Source organism: Octopus sinensis, linkage group LG13, assembly GCF_006345805.1.
Source record: "Octopus sinensis linkage group LG13, ASM634580v1, whole genome shotgun sequence".
NCBI lineage: Eukaryota > Metazoa > Mollusca > Cephalopoda > Octopoda > Octopodidae > Octopus > Octopus sinensis.
In genome coordinates this window covers 9,071,625-9,094,017 of record NC_043009.1, presented here as the reverse complement: position 1 = coordinate 9,094,017, position 22,393 = coordinate 9,071,625, and the positions used below count along the sequence as shown (strand labels likewise).

General features: G+C 39.4%; 1 protein-coding gene across 1 annotated transcript in view; it reads right to left on the bottom strand.

Annotated features, from left to right (window-relative positions):
- LOC115218489 (SCL-interrupting locus protein-like) overlaps positions 1-22,393 on the bottom strand; it is a 141,405-nt gene that overhangs the window by 2,897 nt on the left and 116,115 nt on the right. The window contains exons 12-17 of the mRNA XM_036508145.1: positions 10,729-12,086; positions 9,943-10,125; positions 8,633-8,803; positions 6,748-6,838; positions 3,502-3,588; positions 1,358-1,515 (exon numbers count right to left, since the gene is read on the bottom strand). Coding sequence (XP_036364038.1) covers positions 1,358-1,515; positions 3,502-3,588; positions 6,748-6,838; positions 8,633-8,803; positions 9,943-10,125; positions 10,729-12,086 — 2,048 coding nt within the window. The remainder of the gene's footprint in view (positions 1-1,357; positions 1,516-3,501; positions 3,589-6,747; positions 6,839-8,632; positions 8,804-9,942; positions 10,126-10,728; positions 12,087-22,393) is intronic.

Below are 22,393 nucleotides of genomic sequence, written 5' to 3'. Positions count from 1 at the left end.
GAATGCCACCACAAACACAAGTAAGTATTTTGACCAGTTGCACTGCACCTTTGAAAACCTCTGGGATAAAATATCTCTTACTTAAAAACCAGGTTAAGAGTTGCCAACAGGAAGAACATCTCGCAATAAAATTCCACTTCAAATAATACTCTGCATCCTTGTTATAAGAACAGTATCCTGCTCCAGGTCAAAAACTTTTGCCTTCAACAGTACAGCTACCACCACCATTACCATTATCAAGTACCATACGAGTGAGATCATTGCCCGAGCAACAAGCTGGCCTTCATGCCGATGGCATGTTTAAGCACACCATTTGAGCGTGATCGTTACCGCGTCGCCTTACTAGCACTTGTACTGGTGGCACGTGAAACATTTGAGCGAGGTCGTCACCAGTGCCGCTGGACTGGCTCCAGTGCAGGTGGCACATAAAAAGCACCATTTTGGCATGGCCATTGCCAGTACCACCAAACTGGCACGTAAAAGCACCCACTACACTCTCGGAGTGGTTGGTGTTAGGAAGAGCATCCAGCTGTAGAAACTCTGCCAGATCAGATTGGAGTTTGGTGCAGCCATCTGATTCACCAGTCCTCTTGTCAAATCGTTCAACCCATGCTAGCATGGAAAGAGGACGTTAAATAATGATGATGATGTACCCTTTTCCATGCCTGCATGGGTCAGACAGAATTTGTTGAGGCAGGTGTCCTATGGCTGGATGCCCTTCCTGCCACCAACTATCATCTGTTTCCAAACAAGATAATATTTTCTCATGGTCAGACATGTTTTTCATGGAAGATTGGAAATTAACAAAATTGCTTGTAGGAAGGTGATGCTCATTTAAATGGTTTTGTCTCCCATAAAATTTGATTTTTTAAAAATATCTTTAAGTCAGTAGAAAAGGGCGATGCTCTCGATCCTTTACAGGCGGTATCTTCAATCATAGACCCAACCCAAATGCTTGCAACAGATTGGACTCCTCAAGACACCCAAGATCCAGGTGTTAATGCAGGTGACAGATGAGAGACGTACTCCATCACTTGGTTCAAGACAACCAGGCAGGCCACAGCATGATTTGAACTCAGAACACAACGAGCCAGAACAAATACTGCAAGGCACCCTATCTGACCATGAAAACATTTCTGCCTCATCCCTGCCCTATGAATGGTATTTTACTTATCGATCTCAGAAGGATGAACAGCAAAATTAAGCTTGGCAAAGTCTGAATAAATACCACGGAGCATTTCATCCGACACTCTAACAACTCATCTACCAAACTGACAATATTTCTAACATAAATTATGAGTATTCCTAACTATACAAAACAAAAAAAAAAAAAAAAAAAAGGAATAAAAATCATTACCAAAGATAAGATGTATTGTTTGATATCAAGCTTTCTTTCTCTTGATTGGTTGAAGTTAATACGGAGCCTGGGCTGCCAGATTCTTTCTCTCGGTGCCTTTTTCCATGTTTTTCATTTTCTGTTGGAGATTCTTGCTGCAGCAATTCCTTAACATAATTCTGAAGAAAAAAATTATAAAATGTTGCTTTAATTTTATTTTTATGAACAACTGATAATACACATACACTGAAACATATATATATGGAAATTACATTCCTCTGTGCTTGAGGAGACCTATTGAGTCAAGTACATCAACATCAAAAATCAATGGAAATTGTAGTTGTGCCGGTGGCACATAAAAAGCACCATCTGAACGAGACTGATGCCAGCGCCGCCTTGACTGGCTTCCGTGCCAGTGGCACGTAAAAAGCACCAACCGATTGTGGCCGATGTCAGCCTTGCCTGGCTCCTGTGCCGGTGGCACGTAAAAAGCACCCACTACACTCTTGGAGTGGTTGATGTTAGGATGGGCATCCAGCTGTAGAAACTCTGCCAGATCAGATTGGAGCCTGGTGCAGCCTTCTGGCTTCCCAGACCCCGGTCGAACCGTCCAACCCATGCCAGCATGGAAAATGGACATTAAACGATGTTGATGATGATTCCTAAGACTAAATATAATATTTATAAATTCCTTCCATTTCCTATGCAAGCATATTATGACATGGCAGTAGTTGTTCCTATAATGTTTCTAGTATTAACCAATCGACTATACTGTCAGCTAAGCAGACTGACACAAAGAGTTTAATGCCATTTCCAGAGTCAACATGGTTTGAACTCATGACTAGACATTATGCAGATCGAGCCATAGGAGTGGATATTTGAAGTAATTCCTAGTACATTTGTATGTCGTATTCCTCTGGGTGTAAGCATATGTGTGTGTGATGGCTAGTTCATCATCATCATCATCATCGTTTAACGTCCGCTTTCCATGCTAGCATGGGTTGGACGATTTTGACTGAGGGCTGGCGAACCAGATGGCTGCACCAGGCTTCAATCTTGATCTGGCAGAATTTCTACAGCTGGATGCCCTTCCTAACACCAACCACTCCGAGAGTGTAGTGGGTGCTTTTTACAGGTTATTCTTTGGTATTGTTGAGATGACCCTTGGCTATTATAAAAAATTTTTATCCAAAGAGACTGGTACTTTTTAATTGAGTCAATGACACACATACTGAAAATCATGTAAATATGGTGATGACATCTAAATCCCAAGCAGCTTCAAAAGTCAAGCTTTCTGGTGTTGAGTAAATGATAGATAAATCTCCCACTGGATTCAACAGGAGAATAGGCTTTCTCAGCCACCATTTCCAAATGATCAGGTACATGGTCAGGCTACATGATTTGAGACAAAGCAGAATTAAGTGACTGAAAGAGTACAATCATAAATACAAGTAGAGGAAATGGGGCTTCCCCAGAGGCTTCCTGGAGTAACGTTATTCAATAGGATGTGTAGCTCAGAGCTCAGGCAGTCTCTCCAAGTCATGGCACTGCTTCAGTACTGTGATTTGAATGTCACAGAAAACAATTTCAGGACAGATTTTTCTAGCCAAGGGTAGACCAAAAATAAGATGGTTGAATAATATCCATAGTCCTAAGTTGGTCACACTTAAGAATTCAGCTGGAAAGACTAATGACAGTTCCTAATTTCTTTACTAGCCACAAGGGGCTAAACATAGAGGGGACAAACAAGGACAGACAAAGGGATTAAGTCGATTATATCGACCCCAGTGCATAACTGGTACTTAATTTATCAACCCCGAAAGGATGAAAGGCAAAGTCGACCTCGGCGGAATTTGAACTCGGAACATAATGGCAAACGAAATACCACTAAGCATTTCACCTGGTGTGCTAACGCTTCTGCCAGCCCACCGCCTTATGACAGTTTCTTCTGATAGGACCCTATTGAGGAGGTGCCTGAGAACTCTACCCCCATGACCCTCCAAGGAATAGTGGGCAGAGATGAATGGAGAGATAGAATTAAGTGTACAACCCATATACATGGCAAAATGTCTATGATACAACTGAATTTAAGGCTTTTCAGTCTGTAATTAGATACCAGATTTACTCATTTACAGTGAAAAACCAAAAAGGAATCCCAAACTTACAATAAGACCATCATAATATTCTTTATTCTTTATTGTTCCTGGTATCTCTTCTGCAGGATCTTCTTCAAAATCTTCATCTCCTCCACTCTAAGAAATACGACAATAAGAAGAATTAGTGTATATACACATGCTGACATCAATGATACATGACCAAAATATTATTACTTTTCCACAGCAAAAAGATGATAGCAACTCTCCTAAAACCACAAAAAGTATATTTTCATTTCCTTTTTTACAACCTACATCTGAAAAAAAGAGAGAGGAGAGAGGAAAAGAGAGTTCTGCTGTTAACAAGTTAAGCCAGGCATTACATCATCATCGTTTAACGTCCACTTTCCATGCTAGCATGGGTTGGACGATTTGACTGAGGGTTGGTGAACCAGATGGCTGCACCAGGCTTCAATCTTGATCTGGCAGAGTTTCTACAGCTGGATGCCCTTCCTAACGCCAACCACTCCAAGAGTGTAGCGGGTGCTTTTACATGCCACAGGCACGGGGCCAGTCGGGTGGTACTGGCAACGACCTCGCTCGAATCTTTTACAAATGCCACCAGCACAGGTGCCAGTAAGGCGATGCTGGTAACCATCACGCTCAAATGGTGTCTGTTATGTGCCACTGGCATGGAAGCCAGTTAGCCGCTCTGTCAATGATCACACTCATATGGTGCTCTTTGCATCCTGCTAGCATGGACATCAGTCATCAAATTTGATTTTGATTTCACTTGCCTCAACAGGTCTTCGCAAGCAGAGTTTTAGTGTCCAAAGAAGGAAAAGGTACGCATTACAAGGTATGCATTACAAAATATATATTTGCCAGTTATCACAGAGGCTTGAATAAATTATAGCTACCACCAAAAATTATGACATACATCCAATCTTGATCTTGCCAGATCAAGATTGGAGCCTGGTGCAGCCATCTGGTTCACCAGCCCTCAGTCAAACCGTCCAACCCATGCTAGCATGGAAAGCGGACGTTAAACGATGATGATGATGACAACAACCACAAAAATAACAACAGCAAAGATAAGCAGTTTCCTTTGTTGGTATATGTATCAGTTGGTATAAGTAAAGATGCTGAACTGGAAGAAGCCGGGAAGGAAAACAAACATAAAACGATGATGAAGAAGAGGTGGATGATTCACACACCAATATCATTATCATTTTTTTATAAGACAAACAAGATGAGAGACAGACAAAGAAAGGAAAAGATTATGTACTGTGAACTCCTGAAACCCAACACCAATACATTATGATCACTATTTTAACATCTATTTTTCCATGCTGGCATGGGTTGGATGAGTCTAAAGCATTTTTTAAATCCTGTATCAATTTAATAAAATTCTCACTACTTTAATAAATAATTTTCATCAACCCATTCATGACCATATTTTTAACAAAAGACATTATTCATATCTTCATCATCGTTACCATCATCATTTAACATCCGTTTTCCATGCTGGCATGGGTTGGACAGTTTGACAGGAGGCTGACCAGCTGAGGAGCTGCCCAGGTTCCATATCCGTTTTGTTGTGGTTTCTAGGATTGGATGTCCTTCCTAACACCAACCACTCTACAAAGTGTACTGGGTGCCTCTCACGTGGTACCAGCACCCCAAGATCTCACAAGATTAGGATTGCTCAGCTGAAGAGAGATGCAGGGGACATGCCTGTATGAAAGGACAATCCCGATTTTACTTAGTTTGATATGTCTTCTCATCCACAGCAAGCCACCAGGAGCCGTGATCCCTTGTCATCTCCTCCTCTACAAAGCCCAACGTCTGAAGATCCTTTCTCACTACTTCATCTCATGTCTTCCTGGGTCTACCCCTTCCACATGCTCCCTCCACAATTAGAGATCATATGTTTCAATTAACACTTTTTCAATTACTCGAGAATTTGAAAGGATTTAGTAAAATAACTAATTTCTCCATCATTAATAATAATAATAATGAAATTATTGTATACAGTGCTCAGTTGCACCACAACTTGTCAGAAAGTGCGTATAGAGTATATGCAGTAATGTACAAATGTCTGGGAAGTGAACAGTGTATGAGTCAGATACATGCTTGCGTGTGTATGGAGGGGAGAAAATCAGGTGTAGTGTTGGCGAATCTCAGGAAGCATGGAAGTTTTGAAGGATGCAGTGCTCCGACAACTAATAACTGATGCCAGCAGTTTGTTCCCTGCTTCAGCAACTCTTAGGGTGAAAAAATGTTTCCGAAAGTCATGGGAAGCATAACTAAAATGTTCTCACATAGAAATTATGAGAAAAGGCTTTAGTTTAAATAAGAACACTTTAAAACAGGCTGCTTTGTATCCTAAAGCAAGAAACCATCTCGGGTGATTTGCCATCAAAAAAGGTTAAAAGATACTATGTGAAATTTGTTTCTCTAATTATAAACCTTTAATAAACATGGAATATAAACACCATATATGGTAGGTGTGGCTGTGTGGTAAGAAGTTTGCTTCCCAACCACATAGTTCTGGGTTCAGTCCCACGGCATGGAACCTTGGGCAAGTATCCCCTACGATAGTCTTGGGCCAACCAAAGCCTTGTGAATGGATTTGGTAGACAGAAACTGAAAGAAGCCCATTATTGTCTTTTTGCATTTATATTCGTATTATTTTTCGTTTTTTTGAATTTATATTCATGTAACATCGTCCATTTTTCTGTCCTTGTTTCATACACATTCGATCCTTTTTCCGAGGAATCTAATGCTCTTAGCTTAGTTTTTCCTTGGGGCTGGCCAGATTGGAGCAATCTCAAGATTAATCAGCCAAAATTGTGAGGATGATCCGGTTCTTGACTGAAGATTAAAGGCTTCGAATGACCCGTGCATATTTTTGTATCGTCTATTTGGATGTTTTGCGTTCTTGTCCCATTTTGTATTATATATATATATGTGTGTGTGTGTGTGTGTGTCTTTATGTAAGTGTTTGTCCCCAACCACTGCTTAACAACCGGTGTTGGTGTTTACATCTCTGTAACTTAGAGGTTCACCAAAGGAGACTAATACAATAAGTACCAGGCTCTACAAAAACGTAATTAGTACTCGGGTTGATAAGTTTGACTAAAATTCTTCAAGGCAATAGCACAGCATGGCCGCAGTCTAATGACTGAAACAAGTAGAAGATATAAGATAAACTAATTTAAAACACATGCTCCCGTTTGGCTGGATGTAATTACGACAAATGTATTTCTCTTTGTTAAGTATTTCAACACTGATTAAGATGTTACCAAAACTTACCGAAGTTCTTTTGGCACACATGCTGGCACTCACTAAGCTGTTGGTAGACTCAGAAGTTTGTCCTCCTTCGATGGCTTGATGGTCTGAAGATCTGAAATGCAATAATTAAACACAATCCTTTAAGAAGACATCCAAATTAATGATGTGTGTTTAAGCATATCATATACATATATTAACAGAATACATACAGGAAAAGTATATTTTAATTAGTACATTTATTTACACAAGTTATTAATGCCTTACCTATCACAAGTTTTGTTTTAAATAGAATTATATTTGTCACCTTAGCATTTAAACTGGCCACATCCTGCCAAAATATTCTTTCTGTTTTATAACTCGGTGACTGGCATCCATTGCTAGTGGAGCGCTAAGAGTACCATGTGATTGAGATCGTTGCCAGAGCAACAAGCTGGCCTTCGTGCCGATGGCACGTTTAAGCACACCATTCGAGCGTGATCGTTACCGCGTCGCCTTACTAGCACTTGTGCTGGTGGCATGAGAAACATTCGAGCGAGGTCGTCGCCAGTGTCGCTGGACTGGCTCCTGTGCAGGTGGCACGTAAAAAGCACCATTTGGGCGTGGTCATTGCAAGTACCACCAAACTGGCACGTAAAAGCACCTACTACACTCTCGGAGTGGTTGGCATTAGGAAGGGCATCCAGCTGTAGAAACTCTGCCAGATCAGATTGGAGTCTGGTTCGCCAGACCTCAGTCAAATCATCCAACCCATGCTAGCATGGAAAGCAGACATTAAATGATGATGATGATTCAAACTGGCCAGATCCAGCCTCTCACACCTACCCTATAATGTTAGTCTAAAAAATTTAGTCACATAATCGAAATCTCAAGTCTACAAGATAATGTAAGATAAATTCAAAGACATGTGAATAATTAAGTGTTACATTTGACAGAATAATTTGAATGCTAAAGGGTTAAAAACATACAAAAATTAGCTAATTTATGATTGTCGCTCTTTCTTTAGTTGATAAGAGATAAGACAGTCATTTGCAGCTGAATTATTTAACATTAAGATATGTCTCAAATCCAAAATAGTGGAATATCTGCAGACATTGCCTTCAAGTTAGAATTCAAGAAAAGACACACAAGGCAATCAGATGTGAAACGGTATGAGGTCTGGGTTCACTATGATTTCAGTTGCATGTATTGTGTCTCACTTCCATCAGTAGGGGTCAGAGCAAGGCCAAACCAATGTGTATGCTTACACTATAATGTTGTTACATCTCCAGCAGGGGTGGAATTATTCCATACAAAAGCTAAGTCTAATCCCTTTACCATTATGCAAATATCAAACTTTTTAGGAGCCCCCACCAATAATACAAGTACAGAAAAAAGGGCTGTAAAATAGTGAAAGAAACTCAGTTGACTTTTTCTTCTTCGAGACATAGTATTAAAAAATTAGTAATTTTGTCTTAAGAGGAAGAGATATGCAAATTGCAGAGCATTGCACCAGATTCCTAACAGCTTTTAATTTTGTATGTTTTAAGTCCAAATCAAATGCCAGAGTCTAGTCTGCCTTTTATCTTTGTACACCAATGCTACGACCTGGCAGAACCGTTAGCACGCCGGGCGAAATGCGTAGCCGTATTTCGTCTGCCGTTACGTTCTGGGTTCAAATTCCGCCAAGGTCCACTTTGCCTTTCATCCTTTCGGGGTCGATAAATTAAGTACCGGTTACGCACTGGGGTCGATGTAATCGACTTAATACCTATGTCTGTCCTTGTTTGTCCCTTCTGTGTTTAGCTCCTTGTGGGCAGTAAAGAAATAGCTAATCATGTAGTGGACCAAAAGCTCTAAGGTCATGTACCAATGTTGAGGGTGGAGATTATTGAAAAACAAAAAAAAAAACTACATAAATACACTGTACCTGGATAAGGATGTCTGATAGCTGGGTAGGTCCAAAACTAAATCAGAATGGAAGCTCTCTGCAGACTTCTGGTTAACAGAGAGGCACTGAGCAACAGCAGAGAAATCCTCCCCATGGGAAAATTCTGTCGTGGCCAGAGTGTAGGAGCCATCAGTTTCATGATGTGGAGGCCTAAGAAATGAAACATCAAAAATATTACAACATACAGATCCCGTTAAACACAATGCTGTGATACTTGTGTGTGTGTGTGTGTGTGTGTGTCTTACATACACATACTTCAACAGGAAGTCAAAGTTGCTAGGCAACCCAGAAAATCTGACAAATACAGTCCATCAAAATAGCTGTGGTAGGATGAATAAACAGCTCATTATAATAATAATAATATCCCATGGAAAACTGCTTTAAAACTGCTTTCCCAATGTTTTGTTTAACACGTCAATTGTAGAATGAGTCTAAGCTATAACGTCATCATCGTGATCACCATCTTTTAATATCCATTTGCCATTCTGGAATGGGTTGGAAGGTTTGACAAGATCTGATAGGACGGAGGACTGCATTATGCTGCTTTAGCAGGGTTTCTATGGCTGGATGCTCTTCCTAAAGACAACCACTTTACAAAGTGCACCGAGTACTTTTTTTTTCATGGCACCAGCACAAGTAGAGTTTCTATGTAGCTCACAAGACTAAGATCCCAATCAGCTGAATAGAGCTACAGTAAAGAGGGAGAGAGAGTTTTATGCTAGACTAGCGCTATGACCCAGCAACGCCAGGTCATAGTGCTAGTGCATGCATATACAGCTGCGTGCGTGCACATATACTCGCGAGTACTGTCCAAATCTCCAACCAATCACATACAGCTAGCTGGCATTCAATTGGCGTATGAAGTTTCGGGCATTTTGATTGGGTTTTGGATAGAAAATTCACAAAAAAGTCACTTCTATTGATTTTTTAATAGCTTTGCGGGTGACTGGGGAAATGTGAAGATGTGCACGACCACCCTTGGACGGTTTTGAATGACCATAGAAAGTGCGAGCCCTCTAACTGAAAAATTGTAGATTTGTATAAAGGACACACACGCAGACATTTTGCCGTTTATATATATAGGGATGACAAAAGGTTAGAGTATGAGGGAATGTGACAGAACAGGTTTCTTGCAGTGGGAGAGATACAGGGCTGCTCATGTTATAGAAGAGTGGGTGGAAGTAATTTATTTGGAACTGGAAAGAGAAATAAGATGATAGTGCCTTAACATACTGCCCTTTGGTGGAGTACAGTATGTACTTTAGATGTTAGAAAATACCAATTCCTACCAAGTCTGGCTTGAAACAGATGAAGATGGTCCCATTTTTGAAGCAGTTGGTGCAGAAACAGGAGGAAAAATATCAGCTTTGGTCTTCAGCGGAGATTTTGGAGATGTCTGAAGATTAATTAAGTTGTTTGGTGATGCTGATGTCTGGAATGATGTGTTTACACCAACAGAGTACCTTTCTACACTGAATGAGAAAAACAACAATACAAAGTAGATAAAATTATTTTTTTAAATATCTGAAATAAATTTTAACAATGTTCTGTAAGGTTTAACTTCCTGAACCATTAACCTCTTGATCACGAGATTAATACTTTAACTACAGCGATTAAGACATATTATTCTAATTACCTCAGTTTGTTTAGCTAACAAAAACACCACTCCTACCTCAGTGGGTGGTTGGCACTAAGACAAGTACTAAATAATAAAAATATTTGTTTTGACATGTGTTGCTGTGTGGTTAAAAAGTTTGCTTTCAAACCATGTGGTCTCAAGTTCAGTCCCACTGCATGACACCTTGAGCAAGCATCTTCTACTATAGCCTTGAGTGAATTTGGGAGACAGGTGAGAGGAAGCCCATTGTGTGTGTGTGTGTGTGTGTGTGTGTGGTCAACCTGAGGCCATAGTAGAAGACACTTGCCCAAGGTGGCACTCAACCTGAAAGCAAGTTTCTTACCACATATTACCACACAGCCATGCCTACACCTGATATATGATATAAGAATTTTAAGATAAATATGAAGAAAAAAGAAATATAAAATCCATATGAAAAAAAAAACAATATAAAAACCTTTTTTCTGAAGATGCTTTTGATTCTGAAGACTCACTCTTTGCCGAGACAACAGATGAACAAGAAGAACATGGATTGAGGGACTGATTGAAAGCCATCGCTGAGTTTTGATCAATTTTCATCTGCTGAATTTGAGCTTTAAGTTCTTGCAGCTCAGCACTTTGTTGCATTAGTAACCGATATATTTCTGGAGGAATACTGTCTCTCTGAATTTTGGATAACTGTGGATCAGTTTCCTGCGAAGAGTCAGGACTTTCACTGAGACCACTGTCTTTACTAGCTCTGAAGTTCTGATCTTCCGATACCTCTATTACACTGTTTTCATGTTGCCTAGCACCTGGGTTCTCTTTTACAGAGTTGCATGAGTTATTTGGTGGAGTATTGCTGTAAGAACTGTTGGAACTATTAATTGTGTTCAGTTTAGTCTGTTGCAGTTTTTCAACAGTGATTTCCTGGTCGTGTTTGTCAAGGCACTGAATGTGAGAAGCAACACAGTTTATGTTTTTTTCGTGTCCCTGACAGACATTGACGACAGGAGCTTGGTTTGGAGGAGGGGGAATGGTCGGTGTACTTGTGTGATGGTATGAAGGGTTTGGCTGAACAACACAACAAGGGCATGAGGGCAAACTAGGTAGCTTGTCAATAGCGGTCTGTGGATATGTTGACATTGATGAATGGGGTGGCATGGGATGAGAATTGACCATATGGTACCTTTCACACATTACAGGGGATGTGAAGCAGGGAGATGGCTTCATAAAGTTTGGTTGGGAAGGGAAAGGTCCATATGGAGAGGTATTGGACATGCTGTCCATTACTGGCTTCGGATGATGAGTATATGAGTTTGGAAGTGGAATTAGATTATTTTGAGGGTAATATTGGAAATGAGGATGCTGCTCTGAGTTCGATCCCTGCATAATCTCTTTGTTTGGAAAGGGTATAGGGGAAGGGTAGACAGATCTATTATATTCAGAAACTGGTAATGGGTTTCTGTTGGGTAGGGGTTGCAGCGTAGGGTGATTTGTATACATGTTACCATCTGTTGTAATGTTTTGATTAATGGGGACTCCTGAGTACATCAACGGTTTGCTGGGTTGCTGGCAGAATTGCGTTGGTGCTAAAGAAGCAGAATATATCGCATTGCCAGCCTTTGAACTCGGATATGAATTTCTCATTGGCAACGATGGTAAGCCTTGTGTACAAACAGGAGAGCTGTAATGTGATGGTGATGGTGATGGTGGTGGAATTTTATTTGGCACTGTATGAGAAGAGTTATCATGACATTTTCGTTGAAGTGAAGCTTGACTCGTATCATTAAATATCAAAGATACTTCAGGTACAGAAAATCTTGCCTCTGGTATCTGCACAATAAACATAAATAATATAATAAACAATCAGTCAACCTTAAATATCAAAATGTTGATCAGTCATTAAAAACATTTAAATTTTTGATAAAGGAGATGGGGAGCATTAAAACACAGAATATTTGGATCTTTTCGGTTTGAACGGAAGTTTTTTCTAACGGTGTCATATGAAATTGTCACCCATAATTATGACCCTAGTATCAATCTATTGCATTTTAATGGGTTAGGGTTAGGATTAGGGGTAGGGGGAAGGGTATCTTTTTTCTTCACAAATGTAAATAAACCCAATCTGCTTCTTAAACGAGGGACATATTCATACGGCACAGAATGTTTTTTTACCTCAATGGACGTCAGTGATTGGTTGAAATTGCAGAAATTGAAGAAAAAAAACAACAAATATCTTACAAACTATAGAATTTTTTCAATAAAGCCAAGAGAAAAAGATGTTCTATAAACACATTCTACCAGTATAGGAAGTTTAAAATTTTTTAGTTACCTAGAAATTATGTTAAAAACTGCCGTTCAAACCTAAAAGATCTGAATATTTTTTTATTATTATTATAGAATAATAAATATCATTGGATACTGATTTTTTTTACACTGGCACAAGCCTACCAACTTGAATGGTAGGGTCGGATCAACTGAAATAATATCAGCACATGACTAATAATTATTTTATTAACTCTGAGAAAATGACAGACAAAGACACCTTGAACAGGATTCGAAGTCAAAATTTAAAGTCTTCTGCCTGCTGTTCTATCTATTCATTATTTTCAATTATCTATCTATATATATATAAACGGCAAAATGTCTGTGTGTGTGTCCTTTATACAAATCCACAATTTTTCAGTTAGAGGGCTCGCACTTTCTATGGTCATTCAAAACCGTCCAAGGGTGGCCGTGCACATCTTTACATTTCCCCAGTCACTCCGCAAAGCCATTAAAAAATCAATAGAAATGACTTTTTTGTGAATTTTCTATCCAAAACCCAATCAAAATGCCTGAAACTTGATATGCCAATTGAATGCCAGCTAGCTGTATGTGATTGGTCGGAGATTTGGACAGTACTCACGTGCATGTGCACACGCACCCAGCTGTATATGCATGCACTAGCACTATGACCCGGCGTTGCCGGGTCATAGTGCTAGTCCTATAATAAAAACATACAAAAGTTTGCTTTTTCTTTTGTTTTTTTTTAGAAAGCATATACCTGATTAAATCAATCTCAAAGCATGACTGGTCCTTTATTTTATTGACCTAGCGTTGCCGGGTCATAGTGCTAGTCCTATAATAAAAACATACAAAAGTTTGCTTTTTCTTTTGGTTTTTTTTTAGAAAGCATATACCTGATTAAATCAATCCCAAAGCATGACTGGTCCTTTATTTTATTGACCCCGAAAATGTTGAAAGGCAAATGTAACCTCACTGGAATTGAACTTCGAATGAAATATAGGCACAACACCAGAAATTCAGGAAAATGAGGGGAGTTGATAATAAAGCAACCCAAGTACTTGACAGGTATTTTACTTTATCAACCCCAGAAGGATGAAAGGCTAGTCAATTACATTGACCCCCAATACTTGAATGGTACTTTCTTTTATTGGCTCTAAAGGATGTAAAATTGACCTCAGCAGAACTTGAACTTGCAAGTAACATAAAGACCAACAATTTTAGGGAAAGCAGAGATTGTCGATTATATCAACCCTCAAGACTCAACTGGTATTTATTTCACTGACCCCGAAAGAACAAAAGGCAAAGATGACCACAGCAGAATTTGAATTTAGAAAGTAAAGAATCAGAAGACATGCTGCTAGGAATTTTTAGTCCAACATTCTAATGAATCTGCCAGCCCCCTGCCAAATAATGGTTCCAAATTTTGGTAGAATGCCAGCAATTCTGGGGGGAGGGGTTAAGTTGATTACATCAACTCCAGTGTTCAACTGGTACCAAAGCCTTGTGAGTGGATTTGGTAGACAGAAACTGAAAGAAGCCTGTCGTATATATGTATATATATATGTATATGTATGTGTGTGTATATGTTTGTGTATCTGTCTTTGTCCCCCCACATCGTTTGACAACCGATGCTGGTGTGTTTACATCCCCGTAGCTTAGCGGTTCGGCAAAAGAGACAGATCGAATAAGTACTAGGCTTACAAAGAATAAGTCCTGGGGTCGATTCGCTCGACTAAAAGGCGGTGCTCCAGCATGGCCACAGTCAAATGACTGAAACAAGTAAAAGAGTAAAAGAGTTTCCAAAACCAGGATTTACATGGAAATGATGGAAAATACTGAAATCATAATTATTTCTTTTTAAAAAAATAAAGCTGTGACCTACAAAAAATTTACTTAGGTGTATCGTGATTAAATACCAGTTTGTATTTTAGCATCATGTTGTTGCACATTCTTTTGACAACCCCCCTCCTTTCCCTTCCCCCTTTAACGTAAATGATTGTGTGTGTTTGTGCATGTGTGTTTGCATGTGTATCATACACGCTGCCCCATTAAATAAGGTGGCAATTAAATATTTAATATTCTGGAATCTGACAGACTTACAGGATGTTTAACGTTTGTGTATGTGTGTATGTATATGTGTGCGTGTGTGTGTGTGTGTGTGTGTGTGTGCACACGCATGCGTGTATGTGCCTGTCTGGGTGAGGGGAGGGGGGGGAAAGAGCCTTACAAGTAGGAAAGTCAGTACATATTACACAGCTGGGTTTTTTTTCTGTGTGTGTGTGTGTGTGGTTATCATCCACCAATCTGACAAGCAGCCACACCCCGTTTTTCACACGTGCTAACACGTTCTCTACAATTGATTAAAGAACATGTCGGCACATGATGCCTTCGGTGCAACAGCAATCAGGACGTGCCCCCCCCCTACACATACCTACTACACACACTCACAGCTGTACCCTCTTCACAAAGAGATTTGGTGTAGAGGATCAAAGCGACAGAAAGCTCCCCCCCGCTTACCCCCAACCCCGTGCCCACCCACTAAGGTCAACCGAGTTTCCATGAAATATTTCAGTCATGAAATGAATACTAGTATCTCGAATGTAGTAACATTTACATAACAAACAGTTTATATTTAGACCTGAGAACTTATAACAGTGAATTGTAAACTATTTGACATTTAACCATCATCTAAAATAAGACTATGCATTTTCCTTTTGAACAAATGAGCTACTTACATACATACAAACATCATCATCATCATTATTATTATCAACATTATGGCTTGTGCCAGAGGCACGTAAAAAGCACCAACCAATCGTGGCCGCTGCCAGCCTCCCCTGGCACCTGCGTCAGTGGCACGTAAAAAGCACCCACTACACTCACGGAGTGGTTGGCGTTAGGAATGGCATCCAGCTGTAAAAACACTGCCAGATCAGACTGGAGCCTGGTACAGCCTCCTGGCTTCCCAGACCCCAGTCGAACCGTCCAACCTGTGCTAGCATGGAAAATGGATGTTAAACGATGATGATGATGATGATTTAATGTCCGCACAACAGAAATAAGATCCTAAAACCAAGGTGCCATGTAAAAAGCACTAGTGCTGGTGCCATGCAAAAAGCACCCAGTACACTCTCTATAAAGTGGTTGGCATTTGGAAGAGCATCCAGCTATAGGAACCAAGCCAAAATAGACTGTGGAACTTGGTGCAACCTTGGCCTTGCCAGTTCCTGCTAAGCTGTCAAAGCATGGAAAACTGTTGTTAAATGTTAATGATAATGATGGTGATCAGATGGAATTCGTTGATGCAGATCTTCTATGGCCAAATGTACTTATCACCAATCCTCACCAGTTTCCAAGCAAGGTAATGTTTTTCCGTGGGCCAGACAGGTTTTCTTCACAGAAGACTGGAAATGAACAACATTACTTCTATGACATTACTTCTATGCCATGCCACTGGTAAACAGTGTGTGTTTTGTGTCTCCTTATCTTGACATTGCATGGTAGTTGTAGATGAGTGTCCATTTCCAATATGCTGGAAAAACACCTCCAGCCATGAGGAAATATTACCTTGATTGGAAACAGGTGGAGGTTGGTAGCAGGAAGGGCACCTGGCCATAAAAAAATACCTGCTTTAATAAGCTCTGTCCAACCCATGTTTGCAAAGAAAAGTGGACATTAAAATGATGATTATATATATATATATCATCATCATCATCATCATTCAATGGCTGTTGTCCATGCTGGCATGGGTTGGACAGTTTGACTGGGCTGGCACACTGGAAGGCTGCACCAGGCTCCAGTCTGATTTGGCATGGTTTTCTATGGCTGGATGCCCTTCCTAATACCAATCACTCCAAGAGTTTGCTTTTACATACCACCAGCACGGGTGCACTTGGCTTGACAGGTCCTCTTAAGCAGAGCACATCGCCAAAGGTCTCGGTCACTAGTCATTGCCTCTGTGAGGTTCAAAGTCCGAAGATCGTGGTTCACCACCTCGTCCCGTGTGTCTTCCTGGGTCTACCTGTACCACAGGTTCCCTCCAGTTAGAGATCAGCACTTCTTTACACAGCTGTCCTCATCCATACACACAAACACACACACACACACGTACGTACATACATACATATACATATATATATATATATATATATATACCACACACATACATACATATACATATATACATATATATATATATATATATATATATATATATATATATATATATATATATATATAGGAGGAAGTCCTGAAAGTTCCTGGCTTTGGGTAATTGAAAATATAGGAGGATCATTTAATTATGATTTCATTCAACATATTCCCCTCTCAGATTCACACATTTATTACAGTGGTCCTTCAGTTTTTCTAAACCCTGTAAAAGAACTCAGAAGGGTAGGCCTCCAACCAGGCCTTTTGTGATAACTTTAAAGCCAAGAACTTTTCAGCAACCTCATATATATAAAGGAAAGAATAGAGTCTAAAGGAAGAGGGAGTACGATTCGACAGCTGTTTAATGACCACATGTTTCAATACAACATAGATCCACATATATACAGGATTTAAATTTAAATTAAGTAATGGTTTATATATATATATACATATATATATACATACACTAGCAGTATCGCCCGGCGTTGCTCGGGTTTGTAAGGGAAATAATTATATAAGCATTTTTAGAGATGTAAAGTATAATAGCCATCTCAATATGGCTAACCACAAAGGGGGAGGGGTGTTACTGTAGCTTTTTACGTTCTGAGATTTAATAATAAATTTTAGAGAGTTACTTCCCTTATATATGTCAAAAATGGATTAAAAATGGGAAAAATTGATGGTAAATTTTTTTTTAAATCGTAGACTCATCGTAGACGCACGATAATACCCAGACGGTGTCGATATGAATCACGACTATAAGATACCCGGTTTTGGTTAAACTGCACCGCAAAATGTGGGAGTAGTTAGGAATCTAAATCGTAGGAGACAGACACACAACCTCACTTTTATATATAAAGATTTCCTCTATTTACATAATATTGAGGTCTCTTTCTTTCTTTTGTTATCTTACTGTTTTTACCAATATACATATATATATATATATAATATATATATAGTTACAGAGATGTACTTGCATAGCAAGTGACTTGATCTGAGATCATGTGCTGGAACGAAAACAGTTGCAGCGTTGAAGGTGTTTATAAGCCATTTAAGAAACACACAAAAACCGTTAGATTCACTTTAACATTTAAATTTAATTTGTGAAAATATTTTCGTCGCTTTGAGACCGCGACCTGTTAGCACGATATTTTTGTCAGTGAACAGGTCGCGGTCTCAAAGCGACGAAAATATTTTGGCAAATTAAATTTAAATGTCGAAGTGAATGTAACGGTTTTTGTGTGTTTCTTAAATGGCTTACAAACACCTTCCACGCTGCAATATATATATACACACATATATATATATGTATGTATGTATGTATGTGTGTATATGTGTATGCATGTATGTGTGTGTGTGTGCGTGTCTGTGCTTGTGATTGTCCTCCACCACTGCTTGACAATGAATGTTGGTTTGTTTACATCCCTGTCACCTAGTGGTTTGACAAAGGAAACAGATAGAATAAGTACAATGCTTACAAAAATAAAACTGGAGTTGATTCATTAAACTACAATTCTTCAAGGCATTGCCCCAGCATGGCCACAGACCAATGGCTGGAAAAAGCAGAAGAATAAAAGAATACATTCTCTGCTTTGGTCTTATGTTGAAGGCATGAGAAAGCTTGAGTTTACATGAGAAGGCCTAACAGACCTGGTAGAAACAGCAGCCAAATCTCCCTCAAATCACACCTTACTGTCTTATGTATGTATATATATATGAGCCAATGAGCGGGACCTCTACATGGTAGCTAGACCTGGTAGAAATAGCAGCCAAATTTCCCCCAAATCACACCTTACTGTCTTATCTATGTATATATGTATGTATGAGCCTATGAGGGAGACCCCTACATGGCAGCTAGACCTGGTAGAAATAGCAGCCAAATTTCCCCCAAATCACACCTTACTGTCTTATCTATGTATATATGTATGTATGAGCCTATGAGGGAGACCTCTACATGGCAGCTAGACCTGGTAGAAATAGCAGCCAAATTTCCCCCAAATCACACCTTACTGTCTTATCTATGTATATATGTATGTATGAGCCTATGAGGAGACCCCTACATGGCAGCTAGACATGGTAGAAATAGCAGCCAATTTCCCCCAAATCACACCTTACTGTCTTATCTATGTATATATGTATGTATGAGCCTATGAGGGAGACCCCTACATGGCAGCTAGACATGGTAGAAATAGCAGCCAAATCTCCCTCAAATCACACCTTACTGTCTTATCTTTCTGCTACTTGGATATAGGTGTTATATTCGTCGTAAAAAACTTTCCTGTTACACACTCACGCACACGCACACACACACACACACACACATGCACCCTCACACACACACACACACGCACACCCACACACACCCACTCACACACACGCACCTTAGCTTACAATTTTATTTATATATTTGCGTGTCTGTGTGGAAAGCGGAAGTGGGAGGCAGAGTGGAAGAATCACTCACTACAGTAAGTCAATTACTTTCATTTTATTCGTTGCCCACTGTGTGTGTGCATTTGCGTGTGCTGTAAACCAGACTAAGAAAAGCATTTGACACACACACCAGAATGTGAGTTTTCTGTAAATTTTGCTTAACTGGAGTTTAAATTTTAAAAACTGGACCTGGCATGACCCGATGCATTGTACTCTTAAAAATGCAAGGTAAATTGTAATTGAAGAAATCCTATATTGTAGATTTGTATAACTCCCAAAGGGAGGCAGATAAAATCTGCCTTTTATAATAAGAGACTTTTACTTGTTTCAGTCATTAGACTGTGGCCATACTAGGGCACTGCCTTGAAGAAATTTTTGTTTTAATCAAGTGAATCAATTTTTGTTTAAAGCTGGTACTTATTCTATCAGTCACTTTTACCAAACCATGTGGACATAAACACACTAACACCGATTGTCAATCAGTGGTGTAAACATACACATGATGGGCTTCTTTCAATCTCTGTCTACCAAATCTACTCACAAGGCCTTCGTTGATCAGCGGCTATAGTAAAAGACACTTAATCAGGTGCCACGCAGTGGGATTGAAACCAGAACCATGTGGCTGGGAAGCAAGCTTCTTACCATACAACCACATCTGTATATATATATATATATATATATATATATATATATATATATAAAATGTGTTTAGATCCATTACAAATGGACACTAAGAATTGTGCACTCGCATTAAAGTCTCGACAAACTGATTCCAAGGACATATTCCAATTCTCTGAATAGTTTCACTTCACTTACAATTATAAAGCCCCAACAAAACAACAAAAAATCATGAACAATACAGCCACCATTTGTTCATCAACTAAAAGAAAAATCTATAGAGCTAATAATACATTTATGAATACTGTTGATAATGAGAAAAAAATGCATAAATAGAGCAGCAAAAACATAGACATTTGATGTTTTAAACAATTTATCTTGTTTGTGAGAGATAAAGGCATGAATGGTCTCCATTTCCCTTTCGTATAAATCTGAAAAACTTATGTAAGAAATCAATAAAAATTCAATAGGGTCTGTTTTTGTCTTCTTGTTTTGTTAATCATGTGACACAATTGCTTGGCAGAAGATGACAGCTGACTGACTGAATCTGTGGGTGAAAAGCACAAGCATATTCTAAAGCCATTTAAGTGTGTCTTCCCAAGAAAGATAAATAATATTTTTGTTTGCTTCACTCTGCCTCATTACACTCTTTCAACATTCCCATCATTAGTCTAGGACAGTGCTTTTCAAACTTTTTGCAGGAGCGGAACCCCAAGGAAACATTCCACTGGCTTGAGGAACCCCTGTGCAATAATTTAATAGTCTTATGCACACATATCTGCACAGGAAAATTAAAAATTACTGCCGATTTTAGCAGTTTTGTAACTTCTTGCGGAACCCCTGCATTGTACTGGCGGAACCCTGGTTGAAAACCACTGATCTAGGAGTTCCATAGTTTCATACACGGATGTAAGAACACATGTAACTGCTCCTTTAAACCATTCAGAAATGTGTGGTAATTTGTAGCTAATTTTTGAGAAAACAATAGCAGGAGACAACACAGAAAAAAAAAGGTAAAGTTGATTTGTTAGCTGAATGATTAGCACGAGCATCCAACAGTAAAAATAATTGCTCTCCAACAATATGAACATGTCTGTATTTGTAATCTTCCCATCAATGCTATTATGAACAAAGTGACATAAAATAAACAAGCAAAGTCTCACTGTGATGGCAGAAAATCCATAACAGGGACAGGGCAATAAAATTATGAACAATGGTGTCACAGAAGAAACAAGGTGGTCTATGGGGATAGGAAGCTTGCTTCTCAACCAGGTGGACAAAAGTTCAATTCTACTGCGGCAAATGTCTCACACAAACTGAAGGAACCTCTGCATAGTCACTTACCTTGCTAGAAATAGCAGCCAAATGTCCCTTAACTCACACCCTCACTGCTTTAGAAAAAGGATATATTCGATAAAAGAGTCCTGGATTCTCTGTACATATGATAAAAACAAGACAGTCATGGTTGGAATGCCTGGGTCTACCCACAATCACCACCACTGCACCATCAACAGCAGCAGCAACTGTCTAGAAGACATGCTGTTTCTTCTCTCCAGCCTCTGCTCATCTTCGCAAGAAGACAGATTGGATAAGACAGTCTATCAACGCTTTTCGCATTTATTCCATCCAAGAACTACTCCTCCTGATTTCTCATTTTTTTTTTCTTTATTGCCCACAAGGGGCTAAACATAGAAAGGACAAACAAAGGGATTAAGTCGATTACATCGACCCCAGTGCGTAACTGGTACTTAATTTATCAACCCTGAAAGGATGAAAGGCAAAGTTGACCTCAGCGGAATTTAAACTCAGAACGTAACAGCAGATGAAATATCTATTTCTTTACTACCCACAAGGGGCTAAACACATAGGGGACAAACAAGGACAGACAAATGGATTGAGTCGATTACATCGACCCCAGTGCATAACTGGTACTTATTTAATCAACCCTGAAAGGATGAAAGGCAAAGTCGACCTCAGCAGAGTTTGAACTCTGAACGTAACAGCAGACGAAATACTGCTAAGCATTTCATCCAGTGTGCTAACGTTTCTGCCAGCTCGCAGCCTTACTCCTCCAGATTTCTGTCCCTACTCATATTGGTATAAAGATGTTTGAGCTGAAGCATCATCTACATCAATTTCACCACTCCCTCTAATTATATATTTTAAAAAATTGAAAAAAACAGTAATTAATGATTAAGGCAGTGAGGTATGGCTGTGTGGTTAACAAGTTCTGTTTGCAACCAAATTGTTTCAGGTTCAGTCCCATTGTAAGGTACCTTAGGCAAATGTTTTCTACTGTACCCCCAGACCAACCAATGCAAGTAAATTTGGTAGATGGAAACTGTGTGGAAACCCATTTTGTGTGTGTGTGGTTCTTTGCTTTTATCCTCCACTCTCCACCTCTTGAAAACCATTGTTAGTTTGTTTACATCCCTAAAGGTTTATGGTCCAGCAAGAGACAGAATAAGTACCAGACTTCAAGGTGGTGCTCCAGCATGGCCACAGTCCAATGAATAAAACAAATAAAAGATATTGTTTTATTTACTACTTAATCAAATGAAATAAAAGGGTAACAGCCATGACCCTTTTGCAGAGCCTCCCTCATAACTAGTAGGAGGAAAAAAAAACAAAGGTAATCCCAGATGAGGGACTGG